General features: G+C 45.4%; 1 protein-coding gene across 1 annotated transcript in view; it reads left to right on the top strand.

Annotated features, from left to right (window-relative positions):
• The first annotated feature begins 14,085 nt into the window (after positions 1-14,085).
• The window catches only part of LOC109911576 (Krueppel-like factor 7), a 63,783-nt gene continuing 56,885 nt past the window's right edge, over positions 14,086-20,983 (top strand). The window contains exon 1 of the mRNA XM_048599018.1: positions 14,086-14,752. Coding sequence (XP_048454975.1) covers positions 14,651-14,752 — 102 coding nt within the window. The 5' untranslated portion in view covers positions 14,086-14,650. The remainder of the gene's footprint in view (positions 14,753-20,983) is intronic.

Below are 20,983 nucleotides of genomic sequence, written 5' to 3'. Positions count from 1 at the left end.
GATTATCATTGATTGGAAACTCAACTGGACCCGCTACATAAACACAATGGCTACAGGAGCAGGTCAGAGGCTGGGAAAACTGAGGCGAGTAACTCACCTCCTGACTCCCCACAACCTGTCAACTATCTACAAGGCACAAGTCAGGGGTGTGATAGAATATTGTCCACTTGCCTGGATGGGTGCAGACTCATAAACACTCAAGAGGCTCGACACCATCCAGGACAAAGCAACCCTCTGTTTGGCACCATATCCACCAACACTCACTCCCTCTACCACTAATGCTCAGTAGCAATAGTGTGTACTGTCTACAAGATGAGTGCAGGAATTCACCAAAAGATGATCAGACAGCACCTTCCAAATCCACGACACCTAGAAGGAGTATGACCCCTCATTTTGTCTCCCTTAAAAAAAATGGAAACAGCGTGTCTGTACACTTACCCTAGCAATCACTTTCATAATCTTAAAGGACTCTATCAGACCAGCCCTCAGTCATCTCTTTAATGAAGAAAAGACCTCCAGCCTCTTGAATCTTTCCTGGTAGGTATAAGACCCCTTCCCTGCCATAACTGACTGATGAATCAATTCTCTTCCATATTGAACAGCACTTAGAAGAAAGACTGAGAGTGACAACAGCACAGAATGGATTCTGGGTAGGGGAGCTCAATGTCCACCGAATTGGGGCAGGACCAGGACTAACTGAGCTAGTCAAGTCTTAAAGGACATAGCTGCTAGACTGGGTCTGCAGCAGGTGGTGAGGGAAACAACAAGAGGGAAAAAGAAACTTGAGCTCATCCACACTGACCTGCTGACTGCAGATACACCTGTCCGTGACAGCACTGCAGTATTGACTTGTTGCAAAATGGCGGCAGGGTAAGATGTTCCAGTGGGAGCTCCTCTGCTTGCCAGTTCTTTTTCCTTCTCCTTTCTTTTTTACCTCTCTCCCCACTGGAGTATGTGTTTTCTTTTTCCTGCCTGTCCAACTTTTAACTTTTAACCCCGACCCGTGGAAAGGAGGCGGGTCGCAACCGGATCTGAACGCCTGAACGTGTACCGCAGCGGCGGTGGATCCAGCATGGGACGGAGCGACGGCGGCAGATGGTGTGGTGCGCCGGACGATTGAGAGCAGAGCAAAAGGGCCGAGTCTTGCGGCGGAGGGGAGCGAGCGGGTTGCGGGCGATTCCCGGAGCAGCGGTGGAGTGAACCCTTGATGGAGACTGGCACATGGTGGCAGTGTGGCCTTGTGTTCTGGCACTGCAGACACAGACTGGAACTTAAGTATTGATGGGCGCTTATCATTCTGGACTTTTCACTGTTTTCATGCTAATTTATGTATTTTTTTTACTCTGTAACAATACTTCTTTTCTTACTGTGTAAGTTTTGTGCCGAGGTACTTGTATCTAAGATGGCACTGTTAAAGGCAGCCATTGTGGAAACTTTTCACTGTACTCGAGTACATGTGACAATGAAGGATATTCTGATTCTATTGGTAAGAGTGACCACCGCACAGAGCTTAAGGAGATGGAGCACCATCTTCATATTGAAGACACTCTAGATCATGTTGTGTGGCACTAGCGGTGTGCAAAATGGACAGATTTGGAACAGATCCAGCAACTCAAGATTGGGCAGCCTATGAGGTGTTGTGGGCCATTAACAGCAGCAGAATCATACTCCAACGCAATCTGCAACCTCACGACCCAGCATATCTCCCACTCATCCATTAATATCAAGCCAGAGGATCAACTCTGGTTCAATGGGGAGTGAAGGAGGGCATGTCAGGAGCAGCAGCAGACATACATAAAAATGAGATGTCAACCTGGTGAAGTTACCAGGCAGGACTACTGGTCTGCCAAACAGCATTGACAGCAAGTGATGTATAGGCCTAAGAGTTTTCACAATTGATGGATCAGATCTAAGCTCTGCAGTCCTGCATATCCAGTTGTGAATGGTGGTGGAAAATTAAACAACTCCCTGGAGAAGGAGGCTTCACAAATGCCCCCATCCTCAATGATGGAAGAGCCCAGTACATTAGTGCAAACATATTCTTCTTTTACTAGAAGTGCCTAGTGGATGTTTCATCTTGGCCTCCTCCAGAGGTCTCCAGCATCACAGATGCCAGTCTTTAGCCAATTTAATTCACTGCATGTGATATCAAAGAATAGTTGGAAGCACTAGATACTGCAAAGACCACATTTGATTGAATGTGGCATCAAGGAGTTCTAGCAAAACTGGAATCAATGGAAAACTGTCTGCTGGTTGGAGTCATACCTGACACATAGGAAGATGGCTGTGGTTGTTGGAGGTCAGTTATCTCAGCCCCAGGACATCTTTGCAGGAGTCCTCAGAGTAGTGTCCTAGGCCCAAACATCTTTAGCTGCTTCATCAATGACCGTGTCTCAATCATAAAGTCAGAAGTGGGGATGTTTGCCAATGATTGCACAATGCTTCTTTTCTTTTATTCTTTCACAGTATGAAAGTGTCATTAGCTAGGCCAGCATTTATTGCCCATCTCTAATTGCCCAGACAGCAGTTAACAATCAAGCACATTGAGGTGGGTCTGGAGTCACTTGTAGGCCAGACCAGTTAAGGATGGAAGTTTCCTTCCCTAAGGGACATTAGTGAACCTGATGGTTTTTCCTAACAATCAACAATAAATTCATAGTCATCATTAGACTCTTAATTCCAGATTTCTTTTTATTGAATTCAAATTCCACCATCTGCTATGGGAGGATTTGAACCCAGGTCCTCAGAACATTCCTGGGTCTCTAGATTAATAATCCTGTGATAACACCACTAAGCCATCACCTCCCCAAACATTCAACAGCAATCATAACCCCTCAGATACTGAAGCAGTCCATGTCGAAATGCATCAAGACCTGGACAATATCCATCAAAGTGTGAGATAATGATCATCTCCAAAAAGGTAGAATCTAACCATCATTCCTTGATGCATGGGATGAGGGTTCTTTTTCGGGTTGGCAACCCACAACCAGCAGGGTTCCACAGGGATTGGTGCTGGGATCGCAACTGCTTACAATATATATCAATGACTTGAAGGTAGGAAGTGAATGTAGTGTGGCCAAATTTGCCAACAACACAAAAATGGGTGGAAAGGCAGGTTGCAAGAGAAACACGAACAGTTTAAAGAGAGACATTGATAGGTTAAGTAAGTGGACAAAATGTTGCCAAATGGTGTATTTTTTTTAATTCATTCACAGGATGAGGGCATTACTGACAAGGCAGTATTTATTGCCAATCCCTAATTGCCCAGAGGGCAGTTGAGAGTCAACCACATTGCTGTGGGTCTGGAGTCACATGTAGGCCAGACCAGGTGAGGATGGCAGATGTCCTTCCCTAAAGGACATTAGTGAACCAGATTGGGTTTTTCCAATAATTGACAATGCTTTCATGGTCATCATTAGATTCTTAATTCCAGATATTTTTTATTGGATTCAAATTCCACCTTTCTCAGTGTGGGAATGTGTGAAGTTGTTCATTTTAGAAAAGAGAACATGTGAATTGAATATTATTCAAATGGAGAGAAACTGCAGGAAGCTGCAACATGAAGGGACTTGGGGGTACATGTACATGAAACACAGAAAGCTAACACACAGGCACAGCAGGTAATCAGGGACGTTAATGGAATGTTGGCCCTGATTTCAAGGGGGTTGGAGTATAAGAAGGAGGAAGTCTTTTTGAAAATCTTCACGGTGCTAGTGAGACCACATCTGGCAAACTGTGAGCAGTTTCAGTTCCCTTATTTGAGAAAAGATATCATTTCATTGAAAGCAGTTTGGAAAAGCTGCACTCAGATGATCCCTGGTATGGTGAGATTCTCTTATGAGCCAAAACTAAACAGGTTGTGACTCCACTCACTGGAGTTTAGAAGAATGAAAAGAATATGTTTCCCATCGAAACATGTAGGATTCTTCAGAAACTTGACAGGGTAAATGCTGAGAGGATGTTCCCCTCATGGGAGAGTCTAGGACCAGAAGGCTTAGTCTCAGAATAAACGGGTACTAATTTAAGATTGAGATGAGGAGGAATTTCTTCTCTCAGAAGGTTGGGTGTCTTTGGAACTCGTTGCCACAGAGAGTTGTCGGGGGTTGAGTCCTTGTGTAAATTTCAGGCTGAGAAGATAGATTCTTGATCTAGAGGAATCAAGGTTATGTGGAAAACACAGGAAAGCGAATACGAGGAATGTCAGATCAACCACAAACCTATTGAAAGGCAGAGCAGACTTGAGGGGACAAATGGCTTACTCCTGTTCCTATTTCTTATGGTCTAATGGACATTCAACGGTAATACTAGCACTGAATCCTCCACGGTCAACATTGTCGAGTTACCATTCACCAGAATTTGAACTGGGCTCTTTGTATAAATACAATGGCTACAAAAGCAGATCGGAGGCTAGGAGTACTGCAGTGTGTAACTCACCTCCTGACTCCACAAAGCCTATCCACCATCTATAGGCATACGTTAGAAGTGTGATAGAATACTCTCTACATGCCTAGATGAGTGTAGTTCCAACAACACTCAAGAAGCTTGACACCATCCAGGACAAAGCAGCCCACTTGACTGGAACCAGATGTACAAGCATCCACTCCCTCCACTACTGATGCTCAGTCACAGCAGAGTATACCATCTACAAGATGCACTGTAGAAATTCACTATGGCTTCTTAGGCAGCACCTTCCAAAACTACTTGTTGTAGACAAGGGCAGCAAAATCCAGCCACTCACCATCTTTGCTTCGAAATATATTACCATTCCTTTAGTGTTGCTGGGTCAAAATTCTGGAACTCGCTCTCTAACAGCAGTATGGTTCAACCTATGCCAAATAGTCTGCAGCAGTTCAAGAAGGCAGCTCAATACCAGCTTCTCAAGGGCAACCAGGGATAGGCCTGGTTGGCAAAGTCCACATTCCCTGGATGATTTAAAAACAACCCTTTCCTGATATATGTACACAACACTGATATTGTCCTTGTGGATTTTCTCTGCATCCTCTCAGAGTGTAGCTATATGCTTCAAATCACATGGAAACAGAACTTCTCAGAGTATTCTAAGCAAGATTTGCTACAGATTTAATATAACTTCCCTTCTTTCCAATTCTATCTGATTAGAACTAATGCCTAGTGCAGTGCTTCCCAAACTATTTCCCCCTTTACCAGGAGGTGGCTTGTGATGCTGGGTAGGATGGAAAAAGTTGTGAGGGAGGCAAAGTGTTTATTAATCCTGAGGGATTTTTAAGAGCCTCCCTTTTCCCTAGCTTCTTTGGAGCAGGAATCATGTCCCAAAGATCAATCAGTTAACCCATGCCCACAATTAAAAAATAGCAGGAGGATTGAAACAGTTGTTAACACTCAGTAGGAACTCCATAGCAGCCACTGTTGTCTCAGAACTGACAATTCTGGAATCCTGTCTCGTGATCCCTTGAGGGGTCGCAATACACAGCTTGGGAAGCCCTGGCATTGTGCTTGGTTTTGTCCTTTTTTTAAACGACCTTTGTAAATTGGCACAATTTTTCATGATTTGTGTATTCGTACTTGGAGGTCCCATTACTCCTTTGCCGAGGCTTGCTACTTTGAAATAATAAGTGACCTCCCTACTCTTCCTATCAAAACATACTACCTCACAGTTATCTGTCAAATGTCATTTGCCAGTTACTTACCCATTCTTCTAGCATGTTGATGCTTTCCTGCAATTTGTTGCAATCTTCCTCCATACCCATTACTCCCCCCCACTGCCTCTCCAATCTCTGCCACCAATTTCATGTCAACTGCAAACTTAGACATTATATTTTTGATTCCAAAACACAAGTCATTAATGTAAAATTAACAACAGCATGATCCCAACACTCATCCTTGCAGTACACCATTGCCACTCCAAGTAGCTATCTTTTACTTCATTCTCAGCTTTCTGACATGATATCATACCAGCAGTCCGTTCTTTCATTTGTCCCCTGACTCAGCATTCTATCAACTTATTCATTAGTCTATTATGGAGCCACCTTGTTGAAGACTTTTTAAAAATCCAGATAAATTACATTGACACTATCATTGTCTCTCTGTTGCCTCTTCAACAGCTTCAATAAGATTGGTCAAGCAAGATTTTCCTTTCTGAAATACATGCTAATTATTACATTTCTTATTTTGAGATGTTTAGTAAGAATTCTATTTTCTTACTCAGTGTTAATCTGATGGGTCTATAAATCCCTGGGCATTTTCTGTTCTTTTCTTAAAAATTGTATTACATTATCTACCCAGCAGTCATCTAACTCTACATCTTTTCCTATTGAACTATTATGTATAACTGGCAATGCTTTCTTATCCCTAGATTCTTTGAAAATGCATGGATGCAGTCTATCTGGGCCAGAGATTTTATCATCTTAGCGTTTTGTTAGCTCATTCAACTTATCCAATATTTTACTTTTAAATGTACTTTTCTCATTCTTCATCTATTTATTCAATGCCATGTCTTCCTGTTCAATGTCCCTTGTAATCACCAAAGGAAAGTAATCATTTAAGATTCCTATCATCTCTCTATTCCTGTCCATCCCTAACCGAATTTATTTCCATCACATCCATTTTTTAAAATTAATGTGCTGGTAAAATATTTTATTATATTGTTTTATGTTACTTGATAATTTAGTTTCATCTTCTCTTTTTTCTTCCTAATTTTCTTTTTTTTTACTTATCTCCTCTGCTGTCTACGTACTTATTGTATGTCTACTTTGTAACCCGTAACTGTTCCCTTATCCATAAAGTCCTTTCTATTGTTCGCACTTATTACTAAAATGTACATTTCCCACACTGTTAAATGTGGTTTCAAATATTTCCTATCATTATTCTACACCATTGTTTGCCAAAATTGTTGCCCATTTTACTTTCTCAAACTTTATTGTCAGTTTCTCAATATCAGTTCTTCTAAGATGTGTTTGCCTGATTTTCATGATACGTTGATTTTCTATTATCATTTTAAAGCATATTATACTGTGGTCACTATCGCCTAAATGCTTCACCAATAGCAAATAAGCCATAATCATGGAATCCCTACAGTGTGGAAGCAGGTATTTCAGCCAAACAGGTCCACACCAACCCTCTGAACAGCATCTCACCCAGATGACAAGGTGTAGAGCTAGATGAACACAGCAGGCCAAGCAGCATCAGAGGAGCAGGATCGCTGACGTTTCGGGTCTAGACCCTTCTTCAGAAATTGGGGAGGGGAAGGGGATTCTGAAATAAATAGGGAGAGAGGGGGAGGTGGATAGAAGATGGATAGAGGGGAAGATAGGTGGAGAGGAAACAGGCAGGATAAAGAGGCGGGTGTGGAGCCAGTAAAGGTGAGTGTAGGTGGGGAGTTAGGGAGGGGATAGGTCAGTCCAGGGAGGACGGACAGGTCAAGGAGGTGGGATGAGGCTAGTAGGTTGGAGATGGGGGTGGGGCTTGAGGTGGGAGGAGGGGATAGGTGGGAGAAAGGACAGGTTAGGGAGACGGGGACGAACTGGGCTGGTTTTGGGATGCGGTCGGGGGAGGGGAGATTTTGAAGCTTGTGAAGTCCACATTGATACCATTGGGCTGCAGGGTTCCCAAGCAGAATATGAGATGCTGTTCCTGCAACCTTCGGGTGGCATCATTGTGGCACTGCAGGAGGCCCAGGATGGACATGTCGTCCAAGGAGTCGGAGGGGGAGTTGAAATGGTTCGCGACTGGGAGGTGCAGTTGTTTGGTGCGAACCGAGCGTAGGTGTTCCACAAAGCGATCCCCAAGCCTCCGCTTGGTTTCCCCGATGTAGAGGAGGCCACATCGGGAACAGCGGATACAGTATACCACATTAGCAGATGTGCAGGTGAACATCTGTTTGATGTGGAAGGTCTTCTTGGGGCCTGGGATGGGAGTGAGGGGGTAGGTGTAGGGACAGGTGTAGCACTTCCTGCGGTTGTAGGGAAAAGTGCTGGGGGTGGTGGGGCTGGTGGGGAGTGTGGAGCGGACAAGGGAGTCATGGAGAGAATGGTCCCTCCGGAAAACAGATAAGGGTGGGGAGGGAAAATCTCTTTGGTAGTGGGGTCAGATTGCAGATGGCGGAAGTGCCGGAGGATGATGTGTTGGATGCGGAGGTTGGTGGGGTGGTACGTGAGGATGAGGGGGATTCTGTTTTGGTTGTTATTGTGGGGAGGGGGTGTGAGGGATGAGTTGCGGGAAATGCGGGAGACACGGTCGAGGGTGTTTTCGACCACTGTGGAGGGGATGTTGCGGTCCTTGAATGTTGGGGAGTGGAATGCCTCATCTCGGGAGCAGATGCGGTGGAGGCGAAGGAATTGGGAATAGGGGATGGCATTTTTGCCGGAAGGTGGGTGGGAGGAGGTGTATTCTAGGTAACTGTGGGAGTCGATAGGTTTGAAATGGATATCGGTTTCCAGGTGGTTGCCAGAGATGGAAACAGAGAGGTCCAGGAAGGAGAGAGAGGTATCGGAGATGGTCCAGGTGAACTTAACGCTGGGGTGGAAGGTGTTAGTGAAGTGGATGAACTGTTCGCGCTCCTCATGGGAGCATGAGGCGGCGCCGATACTGTCATCAATGTAATGGAGGAAGAGGTGGGATTCAGGACCAGTGTAGCTACGGAAGAGGGATTGTTCCACGTTTCCTACAAAGAGGCAGGCATAGCTTGAGCCCATGCAGGTACCCACAGCCACCCACTTTGTCTGGAGGAAGTGGGAGGAATTGAAGGAGAAGTTGTTAAGGGTGAGGACGAGTTCAGCTAAGCGGATGAGGGTGTCAGTGGAGGGGGACTGGTCGGGCCTGTGGGACAGAAAGAAGCGGAGGGCCTTTAGGCCATCTGCATGGGGAACGAAAGTGTATAGGGACTGGACATCCATGGTAAAGATGAGGTGTTGGGGACCAGGGAATTGGAGGTTTTGGAGGAGGTGGAGGGTGTGGGTGGTATCACGGACGTAGGTGGGGAGTTCCTGGACCAAGGGGGAGAAAATGGAGTTGAGATAAGTGGAGATAAGTTCGGTGGGGCAGGAGCAGGCGGACACAATGGGTTGACCAGGGCAGTCAGGTTTGTGGATTTTGGGAAGGAGATAGAAATGGGTGGTGCAGGGCTGGGGAATGATGAGGTTGGAGGCTGTAGGTGGGAGGTCACCTGATGTGATGAGGTTGTGGATGATTTGGGAGATGATATTTTGGTGGTTAGGTGTGGGGTCAAGATCAAGGGGGCGGTAGGAGGAGCTGTCAGAGAGCTGGCGTCTGGTCTCGGCAATGAAGAGGTCAGCACGCCATACTACAACTGCGCCTCCCTTGTCCGTGGGTTTTATGGTGAGGTTGGGATTGGAGCGGAGGGAGCGGAGGGCTGCACATTCTGTGGGGGAGAGGTTGGAGTGGGATGGTTGGAGTCTTCACCATCCCCCCAGACCTCCCTCTCACTGAGGATGAATGGTCAGTCCTCAGTAAAGGGCTCACCTTTATCCCCTTCCACCCAAACATTAACGAATACCGCTCATGTTTGGACGTTGAACAGTTTTTCCACCACCTCTGTGCTTACTTCTTTAATTGTGAGCCTAACCCTCCCTCTACTGACCCATTCTCCCACCTCCAACACATCCCCTCCTCCTGGACACCACCTCAAGGCCTCCGACCCTCCCTCGACCTCTTCATCTCCAATTGTCGTTGAGACATCAATCGCCTCAACCTCTCCACCCCCTCACCCACTCCAACCTCTCCCCCACAGAACGTGCAGCCCTCCGCTCCCTCCGCTCCAATCCCAACTTCACCATAAAACCCGCGGACAAGGGAGGTGCAGTTGTAGTATGGCGCACTGACCTCTATATCGCCGAGGCCAGACGCCAGCTCTCTGAGACCTCCTCCTACCACCCCCTTGATCATGACCCCACCCCCAACCACCAAAACATCATCTCCCAAATCATCCACAACCTCACCACTTCAGGTGACCTCCCACACACAGCCTTCAACCTCATCGTTCCCCGGCCCTGCACCGTCCGTTTCTATCTCCTTCCCAAAATCCACAAACCTGACTACCCTGGTCGACCCATTGTCTCCGCCTGCTCCTGCCATACCGAACTTATCTCCACTTATCTCAACTCCAATTTCTCCCCCTTGGTCCAGGAACTCCCCACCTACGTCTGTGACACCACCCACTCCCTCCACCTCCTCCAAAATCTCCGATTCCCTGGTCCTCAACACCACATCTTTACCATGGACGTCCAGTCCCTATACACTTTCGTTCCCCATGCAGATGGCCTAAAGGCCTTCCTCTTCTTCCTGTCCCGCAGGCCCGACCAGTCCCCCTCCACTGACACCCTCATCCGCTTAGCTGAACTCGTCCTCACCCTTAACAACTTCTCCTTCAATTCCTCCCACTTCCCACAGACAAAGTGGGTGGCTGTGGGTACCCACATGGGCCCAAGCTATGCCTGCCTCTTTGTAGGAAACGTGGAACATTCCTCTTCCGGAGCTAGACTGGCCCTATCCCCCACCTCTTCCTCCATTACATTGATGACAGTATCGGCGCCGCCTCATGCTCCCATGAGGAGCGCGAACAGTTCATCCACTTCACTAACACCTTCCACCCCGGCCTTAAGTTCACATGGACCATCTCCGATACCTCTCTCTCCTTCCTGGACCTCTCTGTTTCCATCTCTGGCAACCACCTGGAAACCGATATCCATTTCAAGCCTACTGACTCCCACAGTTACCTAGAATACACCTCCTCTCACCCACCTACTGGCAAAAATGACATCCCCTATTCCCAATTCCTTCGCCTCCACCGCATCTGTTCCCGAGATGAGGCATTCCACTCCTCGACATCCCAGATGTCCTCATTTTTCAAGGACGGCAACTTCCCCTCCATAGTGGTCGAAAACACCCTTGACCATGTCTCCCGCATTTCCCGCAATTCATCCCTCACACACCCTCCCCGCAATAACAACAAAAACAGAATCCCCCTCATCCTCACGTACCACCCCACCAACCTCCGGGTCCAACGCATCATCCTCCGGCACTTCCGCCATCTGCAATCTGACCCCACTACCAAAGACATTTTTCCCTCCCCACCCTTATCTGCTTTCCGGAGGGACCACTCTCTCCGTGACACTCCCTTGTCCGCTCCACATTCCCCACCAGCCCCACCAGCCCTGGCACTTTTCCCTGCAACTGCAGGAAGTGCTACACCTGCCCCTACACCTACCCCATCACCCACATCCCAGGCCCCAAGAAGACCTTCCACATCAAACAGATGTTCACCTGCACATCTGCTAATGTGGTATACTGTATCCGCTGTTCCCGATGTGGCCTCCTCTACATTGGGGAAACCAAGCGGAGACTTGGGGACCGCTTTGTGGAACACCTACACTAGGTTGACAACAAACGACTGCACCTCCCAGTCGCGAACCATTTCAACTCCCCCTCCGACTCCTTGGACGACATGTCCATCCTGGGCCTCCTGCAGTGCCGCAATGATGCCACCCAAAGGTTGCAGGAACAGCATCTCATATTTCGCTTGGGAACCCTGCATCCAACGGTATCAATGTGGACTTCACAAGCTTCAAAATCTCCCCTCCCCTTACCGCATCCCAGCTCGTCCCCACCTCCCTAACCTGTCCTTTCTCCCACTCCTCCCACCTCAAGCCCCACCCCCATCTCCAACCTACTAGCCTCATCCCACCTCCTTGACCTGTCCGTCCTCCCTGGACTGACCTATCCCCTCCCTAACTCCCCACTTACACTCACCTTTACTGGCTCCATCCCTGCCTCTTTGACCTGTCTGTCTCCTCTCCACCTATCTTCTCTCTTATCCATCTTCTATCCGCCTCCCCCTGTCTCCCTATTTATTTCAGAATCTCCTTCCCCTCCCCAATTTCTGAAGAAGGGTCTAGACCCGAAACGTCAGCAGTCCTGCTCCTCTGATGCTGCTTGGCCTGCTGTGTTCATCCAGCTCTACACCTTGTTATCTCAGATTCTCCAGCATTGGCAGTTCCTACTATCTCACCCAGACGCACTCCCTGACTCTATCCCTGTAACCCTGCATTTCCCATGGTTAAGCCACCTAATCTGCACATCCCTGTACACTATAGCATGGTCAGTCCACCTAACCTGCACAACTTTGAATTGTGGAAGGAAACTGCAGCATCAAAGGGAACCTGCGCAGACACAGGGAGAATGTGCAAATGTTACACAGTCACCCAAGGCTGGAATTGAACCTAGGTCCCTGGCACTATGGGGCCACAGTGCTATCCACTGAATCAGAAGGCTGCCTACCCTTTCTGTCTGATTAATATTGGGGTAGCTGAAATCGCTATTATTATCACCCTCTGTTTTATCTCAAATCTCTAATTTGTCTGCAAATTTCTGTCTTCCATCTCCCCTCCTCTATTAGGTGTTCAGTAAACTAGACCTATTAATATGATTGATCCTTTATCTTTTATCTGTATTCATATGGATAGATGTCACAGGCCTGTACTAGAGATTGGTACATAAATGAGAGGATTCATTGATCACGTATATCATGCAATGGAGAATTATGGTGATGAAAAATATGAAATGTGATTTAATTGATTTCTGGGGCCTAAGGCAGTGTTTTTGTGTCTGTATTCGGGATTTTTCACTTGTGTATCGATAAAAGTCACAAACTGGTGTCTTTTTTTAAGTCAATGCAAATAATCAATTTTTACATTCCTCAAATACGGGATATACAGGACAATAATGAAAAAGATATTTGCAGTTCAGGAACTGGAATGGATCCGGCTTAGGTGAAGTTGTGGAGGTCTGGATCTGAGAGAACAACTATGGATGTGGCTTTAACAGAACTGGTGCAAATATGGAGAGAGATCTTGTGAGTCTAGAATCATGGAAAAGTTACAGTCTGGAAAGAGGCCATTCAGCCCGTTTGATTTGTACCAGCTGAATAAACCATTCTAATCCCACTCTCTGGAACCGGTCCATAGCCTTGCAGGTTACAGCACTTCAGATGTAGATCCAAATTCCTTTTAAATAAGTGCTTTCACTTCAATCCCCAAAATGGGCAGTGAATTCCAGACACCCATGACCCACTGAGAGAAAAATAGATTTTCCCAGTGTCTCCGCTGATCCTTCCTCCGACCACATTGAATCTGTTTCTCAGGTAAGTGTCCTCTCTGCTACAGGAAACAGGTCTTCCCGCTCACTTTATCTGAGCTTCTCATTATTTTGCACACCACGAATAAGCCAATCGTCTGCCTCCTCTGTTCTAAGGAAAGCAATCCCAACCTATCTAATTTTTTTCCTCATACCTGCAATTTTTCAAGCCCCAGTAACGTTCCTATACTTCATCTGGAGCAATTTTGTCCTTCTTGTAATTTGGTGACTAGAACAGTACATAAAATTCAGGCTGTGGATTAGCCAGCATTTCATATCGTTCCGGCATGATCCTTACTTTTGTACTGAACAACACCTCACCTAATGAGGGAAAAACCTCCCATATGCCCTTCTCCACTACCTTATCTACCTGTTCTGCGACCTTCAGGAACCTGATTTGATGGAAATACTTTGGAGGGGGGAAAGGTACTGTTGTGGATTTGAAATGACGGGTCAAGCATTCGCGAATTTGCATGTGTGGGAGGGGAATACGATGCTGTTTTTAATGACCAGTTACTCAATTGGCAGCTCCGAAAGTATTCCAAAGCATCAGCATTGCAATACAAATGAAGCAATACTGATGAAGCAATATCGAGTGATGCAACTCCAGCGGCCCCGCAGGAGTTATTGGGGAAAGATACAACAGTGCTAACTCACAGCCGCACTCATTTTACTGCTGCTTCTCTGCAGCAGTAGCGTCTTATTATAGAAACTGTGTTTATAGGGCAAAGGATGGCGAACTTGCTACTACTGCAAACGACTGCCCATCTGGTCTCTTTCTCCCTCTATGGCTGGTTTATTCGCAGTTGCAGCTTTTATATAGGGCTCTAAAAATAGCTGGTTTTACCACACCATATAAGGGAGCAGGGTGACCAGGCTGCAACCAATCAGGACGCACGGCTCATCCGGCGCCGCACAGCGGGCGGGGGAAAGCTCTGTCTCCAGCTCTGCTGTTGGTCGTGCGTTACATCACCGCCCTTACACGGAAGCAGGCGGCCGCTTTGATTGACAGGAGCTGCTCGCTCCTCTTTCCACCTTCACTCCTCCTTCTGTGTTCACTATGTGTGTTTTTCTCCTGCTTGTCTCCCCCTTTGCATTGGAGTCCAGTGGTGCGTTCTGCTAAAGAGGCAGGGAGAGAGAGAAAAAAAATAAAGCAAGGATTGCACAGGAGAAGCATCGCCAATGCGGAAATACATGGACATCACATGTCCCTGAGTCCATTCTTGTCCAAAGAGCTGCTGGCGTCGGAGTCTGCAGAAGGATTCCAAATCAGAGACACTGACTTTGCAATTTATTATTTTTAAAAAAAGAGAACGAGAGAGTTTAGCTTTGCATTTGGCTGGATTGGCAAAGACTGGCTGCCTTTTGGGGTGCAAATTGCACAGGAATCCGATCTGCTCTTTATTGCCATCAATAATCATCCCTTCTCTTTCCCTTCCACCCCTCCCCCTTTCCTCTCCCCCACCCCCTATCCTTTCTATCCCCTGCCTCCCTCCCCTCTTCTTCCCTCCCCATCATCACCACCATGGATGTTTTGGCGAATTACAGTATTTTCCAGGAATTACAACTTGTCCACGACACAGGTTATTTTTCTTCGCAGCCTTCTTTGGAGGAGAACTGGCAGCAGGTGAACGTTTTTTTTTAATACAATATTATTGCACAGGCTGTGGAGCAAGGCCATCTGGTGCGGTCCAGGGTTTCTTATAAAGGTGATCTGTGTGGGGAGCAAGGGGAGACGATGCTAAACTCCACATCAGACAGAATCATTGTAATTGTTAGTTAGAATGCTGACCCTTTATTGGTGGCTCCACTACAGAGACAGAGAGACTTGGAGAAACTTCTTAAGAAAGAAATTGAAAAATATTGAGACGTTTAATGAATCCAGTCGATTATTGGTGATTGGAGCCTGTCAGTGCTATTTATGGTGTACTTATATATGTGAGATATTTTTGCGACACAGACAGCATTGGATCCAGTTTAATTTTATTATTATTTTACTAAAAATAAGTAGCGTGATGGATTCTAATGCCATTGAAAACAAACATAAGCAACAGCCAGAGGTACCGCTCAATTCCGGTGTGACTTTTAAGTTCAAATCTATTAGCTCCACTTCCCCATCCCATGCTTCACCTTTACCAGTGACCTAGCTCGGATTTCCTTCCTTTTAGAGCAATTGTGATCTGAATCCTTACAGCTCGTTTGACCAAAAACGGTGCCCTCAAACTGTATCATAACATCATTCAAGTTTTTTTTTTCTCCTGGGGTTGTGCTAGGGCTTTTTTTTTCTTTCAGACGAGGTGCTGTAAGTGAACAGACTTTTCATTTGTCATTTCACATGGCGGGGGGAAGAAATCAATGGTAGCCCTGCCTGAACATCCCAGCCCTCAATGAAAAGTAACAACTACCTGATTAAGTGGTGGATTTGTTGCGTTTACGGCTTCACATGCTAATGACCGGAACAACACAATACAGCCGTGATTAATGAAATGCCGAGTTAACCAGTGCTTAATGTAATAGGATTCTATCTAATAAAGCATGCCGTAGGCTTAATTGTCAGATAGTCATTACTCAAGGCAGCGTTGCCTTCTACATATACAAAATCATTCTCCCCCTCCCCCATATATAATCTCTTACAATGGTTTTGCTCAAGGTGTTGTTGAAATTTCAACCTACGCTGGGTATAACCTGTAGCAATTTCACTGGCTGTGTTACATTGCATTGCTCCTGTGTTGTAACCAGTTACTGGTATTACCCTTTTGCAACCTTCTAACCAGTGACTTCTGATGTTCCACTCACCGACTCCGTATAGCCACTTTAAATTTTATCAGGTTTTCACAGTTGATGAATATTTGATAGGGGGAGGGTGGAGAAGAGGCTTTTGTTTTCTCCTCAAGTGACATTTTGGGATGTGCATTTTGGTTCGTCAATGCTCCCTGTTGAGAATTGGTTGCAGAATCCTACCATTATAGCTTTGAAGGGGTCTGCTCATTTGTCAGAACAGATTGAGGCTACAATGGGTTAAATGAGGAGGACAGGCTTCACAGACCAGGCTTGTCCTCTAATTGAGGTGCTTAAAATGATAAGGTTTTGATCATTGGAAACTCCCTCGTATGGAAGTCTAGGGCAATGTCATAATCTTAAATGTAAAGGCCTCTTCACAAACAGGATTGTAGACATTGTGTATTCTGTCACTTTGCAGGCTGTAGATGCTGGGTTGATTGGAGCTGTGGAAACTGATAGATTTTTGTTAGGTAACTATATCAAGAAAACATGGAGAACAGACAATTAAGTAGCATTAAGGTACTCTTCAGCTGTCATCTTGTAGTACAGAAAAAGCTTGCTGGGCTGAGTGGCCTTTTATGTTTTTCTCTTTCCCTATGCCATTCCCAGTATGATGGGTTGCCAGTCTTATTTCAAAGGCAGAGTGGAAAAATAATCTTTCTCACCTCCCTCCCCTTTTAATTCATTTCCTTTCTCCTTTCCTCTGTCTACTCCATCCACCTGATCTGGAAGAAGCATTAAAGGCAGAGAGAGTTTTTGTTGCAGCTAGTGTGTGAGCATTGTCAACCCTAACTAGCTTCTTTGGCCACTCACTAAGTTTTGCTGTGTCAATGATGATGAAGAAAGCCTTTCAGATTGGCTATCCAGTGGGGAGCTGGAAGATAATCAGCATGTAAAGGATGCTAGACTTTCGTGCCTGCTATCTTGCCCAGAAATCTATTCGATGTTTCAGTCAATTTTCCTTTTTCCAAAAAAAAGCTAACCATGCATTACATTTGTGTTGATGAAGTTTCAGTATTTGTAAAAACTATTGGGGTTTGTATCTTCCCAACCTTATATTATATCCATGGCCTGCTTTCAGAAATAAAGACCTTTTCACCAGTTCAGGACATTTGAAAGTGCTTCTACCCCAAGGGCCTTTCAAAATGCAGTTACTGTTGTAATCTAGGAATCGTGGAGGCTGTCTTTTACAAAGCAAGCTCCCACAAGCACTAATAGAATAATGACCAGATAATCTGTTTTAGTATTGTTAGTTGGGGGACAAATCCAGGCCGGGAGACTAGTGCTGTGGAATCTTTCAAGGTAACCTGAGATGGCAGGGTGGGAGGCTTCTGTTTAACAGCTGATCTGAAAGATGGCATCTCAGCCAGTGCAAAACTCCATCAGTGCTGCACTGGAATGTCAGCCTAGATTTTGGATTTTGGGTTGAAGGCTCTGGGCTTTCTAGGGTTCAGGAGGCGAAAGAGGCATTCTGTGCCTTTAGTTCCTTTAGAGATGGATGGAATCCCAGATATGAGGGGACATCTAAAATGGATGGCTTGCTATTAAAAGGGTCGGATTCACTGAGAACAACTGAAGCTTATCAAGATCGTGGGATGAGCGCTTTGTTAAAAACCATGTGTGGTGATTGTTGGCATCAAAGAGGATGACCTCTATCAGCAGTGATCTCAGTTAACGGACATGTTCATCATATACATATACGCCAGTTGCCCAGCTGAAGGTCTAAATACATTTTTTGGCACTTGTTTAAGTTACAACTGCCACTGAGCTGGAACATTTCCATCTGGCTGAATGCTGTTGATGTTTTGTTTCAATTGTTGCCTTAACTGGGGGTAGGGAGTTGTGTAGAAATATAGACATTTCCAACCTGGTTATCATGAAAAAGATGCAGGTGGAGGTGGAAGGTGAATGAGAAGACGAATTGTGATCTGACAGTGTGATGAAAGTCCAATCATTCCTACCTTTTCAAACAGTAATTGGATAAGTGATTAGAAAAGAAAGTGTTTACTAGGCTCTGAGGCCAAATGGCGGCCACCTTCTTTCTGCCATGATTTAATGTGTTTTCTGTCCCTGATGGACCATCAGGAAGGATACATTAACTTGTCCCTGAACTATGCTGATGGAATTGGATGGCACACATTGACACTCTTGTTAGGTTTATTTAGCTCCTCTCGATGAATGTAGACAAGTTTGACATTGTGCCGAACAGGTAACTGACACCAATTTGGTATTTTGCTGATCTGCAAAGTGCTGTGTTTAAGCTGTCCAACTCTATTTTATGACTCCCTTACCCCTCCCAAACCAATTTTAATCCCAATCACATTGAGTTATTTGCATATGAAGGAAAACATTGAATGGTTCTTGTGCTCTTGTAGCTCCTGTAGCACCTTTCACAATCTTGGGACATCCCAAAGTGTTTCAGAGCCAATGGAAATGTTTTTTGTAGTTGAAATGCAGGCAATATGGTGTTTGGTTCTCTTGGGGTCAGGGTCCCACAGACAGCAATGTGCTAATGATGCAATAATCAGTTTCACTGATGTTGGTTCAGCAATAATTGTTGACCAGCACGCTGAGTCTTTGATATATTGTCGCAGACTCATTTGTGAACACCAGACAGAGCAGAAAGGGCTTTAGTTTAATTTCTCATCTTTAAAGACAGTACCAGTGACAATGCAGCACCCCTTCCATACTGTGCTGGGGGTTGTGAACTTGAAATAGTTGCTCAGATCTCTTGTATTAAAATTTGAACTTGGGGCATGTTGACTCCAGCAACAAGACATGAGAGTGCTCTTCACCAAGCCCTAAGTGAAGGGGTAAATGATTGGTGTGACAGGAAGTAATTCTCTGTCCAAAATCTCTTCCTTGCGAAATTGGTTGTGGTGCTCATGCTCACTTCATAAAAAGCACTATCTAAATATAGGGATAGTAGGAACTGCCGATGCTGGAGTCTGAGATAACAAGGTGTAGAGCTGGATGAACACAGCAGGCCAGGCAGCATCAGAGGAGCTGGAAAGCTGACGTTTCGGGTCTGGACCCTTCTTATTTTGGTGCTTTAATCTCTGAGGACGCGGAGCCAGAAGAGAGGGCAGTGCAACAAGGTCTTGAGTGATGAGCTGTCACTCTGATTCCAGTAGAGTTGAATAGTAAATGGATTAAATTTTTATATTGTATTCGCATCAACTATGGATATAAAACATAAATACTTACATAAATAGTGCTTGCAAACTTGGTTTTATCTAGTGTGGATCTTGTGTCACTATCACAATAGAGTATGGATCTGTCACTGCATAATGCTGTGATACAGTACTGGTGGGTACAGATCAGTCACTGTTTAACACTGGGTCCAGCATTGGTTAGTCCTGGTCTGTCACTGCAACACTGGGGTACAGAGTATACTGGGTGGATGTATGTCATTCTGTAATGTGGGTACGATATCAGTAATTACAGGACTATCACTACAGGTCTCTCACTGTATAATACAAGTACAGTATCAGTGGGTACTGGGTGTCACTGTATTACACTAGGATATGGCATTGGATACTGGTGTGTTATTGTGTAGCACTGGGGTAGAGTAACAGTGGGTACTAGTGTTATACATTAACACTGTACAAATTTGGTGCTGTATGTCACTTTATAACAGGTATAATGGTGGATGCAGGTCTGTCACTGTATAGCACAGATACATTATTAGCTGGTACAAGTGTGTCACTGTATAATATGGTCCAGTGTCAGTGGGCACTGATGTGTTTATAGTCTAACAATTGGGTACAGCATAAGCTACTGGTGTTACTCTATAACACTGGACCATGGTGTCAGTGGGTACTGGTGTGTCATTGTACAACACCAGAATACAGTCAGAACACCGGAATTGTTAGGGCCAAAGGTAGACTATTCAACTCCTCTGAACTGTTCCACCATTCAATACCAGCAGATTATAGCTGATCCATATCATTGCACCATTTATCTTCCTTGGTTTTGTAACTGAAATTTATTACTCTCAGTTTTTGACTGTTTTCATTAACTCAGAAGCTCATCTGCTTCATGAGAGAAGGATTTCAGATTTCCATTACACCTTTGTTTGAAGAACCGCTTCCTATGATTACCTCTGAATAAGCTTGGTCTAATTTTAAGCTTATCTCAATCTCCTCGTTCTTGACTCTTCACTCCCCCTTTAGTGGAAGGATTTTGGTTTTTCTCTCTTCACCATGTGACTACCCATTATCTTTCTTTTGATGCTGCATGCCTAATCTAAGTGACCTGACCTCGTAATTAAACTTTCTAGCACCAACACAATTCTGATATGCTACGCATCTTCCAAGGCTAGTATATTCCTCTTGAGAACAGTGATCAGAACTGAGTGCAGGGCTCAAGGTAGGCTATGACCAGAGCTTCTGTACAGTTACACTTCAACAACCACTTTTACATTGTAGCCCCCTTGAGATAAGGGCAATGTTCCTTAGCCTATGACCTGCTGTTTACCCACATTGAGGTCTGTGTGCCACAGTTTTGCCCACTCACTTAATGTATTGAAGCCTCTTTGCAACTTTCTGCTTCCATCTACATTAACAACTGTGGCTCCTAACGTGTTGCAGACTGCAAACTTAGATATAAAAGTGCCTATTCCCTCATCCTAGACATTTATAAATATTGTGAAAATCTGAGAGCCCAGAACAGATGTATGGGGACACCACTGGTCGCATCTGCCTGTTTGAGTGCACACATTATCCTCACTCTCTGATTCTGATCTCCTCACCCGACTCGCTACACAAGTTGCCTGAAATGTTATTTTTCTTATGTAGGATGTTGCCTTGCCTTTCTGGAAGCCCATGTAAAAGAAATCCACAAGCACTTCCGAACCAAACGGCTTTGTGGCATCCTCAAACAAAAATGATCAACTAGGTTTGTTCAACTTGAAATGCCCTTTACAAAACCATGCTGGTTGACTGTCTAGGTGTAGAGCTGGATGAACCCAGCAGGCCAAGCAGCATCAGAGGAGCAGGAAGGCTGACGTTTCGGGCCTAGACCCTAGGGCCTTCCTGCTCCTCTGATGCTGCTTGGCCTGCTGTGTTCATCCAGC

The sequence above is a fragment of the Rhincodon typus genome, chromosome 7, assembly GCF_021869965.1.
Source record: "Rhincodon typus isolate 14 chromosome 7, sRhiTyp1.1, whole genome shotgun sequence".
In the NCBI taxonomy this organism is placed as follows: Eukaryota; Metazoa; Chordata; class Chondrichthyes; order Orectolobiformes; family Rhincodontidae; genus Rhincodon; species Rhincodon typus.
Note: the sequence above shows the minus strand (reverse complement) of the source record. Positions and strands in the feature narration are given on the sequence as shown.